The sequence below is a fragment of the Buceros rhinoceros genome, unplaced genomic scaffold (genome assembly GCF_000710305.1).
Source record: "Buceros rhinoceros silvestris isolate BGI_N320 unplaced genomic scaffold, ASM71030v1 scaffold38734, whole genome shotgun sequence".
Lineage (NCBI taxonomy): Eukaryota > Metazoa > Chordata > Aves > Bucerotiformes > Bucerotidae > Buceros > Buceros rhinoceros.
The window spans coordinates 1,992-2,201 of NW_010407188.1; the positions used below are offsets into that span (position 1 = coordinate 1,992).

Consider the following 210-nt stretch of genomic DNA (forward strand, 5'->3'; position numbering starts at 1 on the left):
CCAGCTGTGTCCCACAGGTTTAAGTTAATAGTCCTGCCATCCACCGTGTTCTGGGCGCTGTAGTTGTCGAAGACAGTGGGGATGTACTCCTTGGGGAAGGCATTGGTGGTGTAGCAGATGAGCAGGCAGGTCTTCCCCACCGCCCCGTCACCCAACACCACGCACTTCATGCTCTGAATCACTGTGGCTCAGGGGCCCTCGCGTACCCCC

The 210-nt window shown here is 58.6% G+C and overlaps 1 protein-coding gene across 1 annotated transcript in view; it reads right to left on the reverse strand.

Moving 5' to 3' along the window:
- LOC104491910 (rho-related GTP-binding protein RhoG-like) overlaps positions 1–170 on the reverse strand; it is a 721-nt gene extending 551 nt beyond the window's left edge. The window contains exon 1 of the mRNA XM_010134394.1: positions 6–170. Within this exon, the coding sequence (XP_010132696.1) occupies positions 6–170 (165 nt within the window). The remainder of the gene's footprint in view (positions 1–5) is intronic.
- Positions 171–210: the final 40 nt, after the last annotated feature.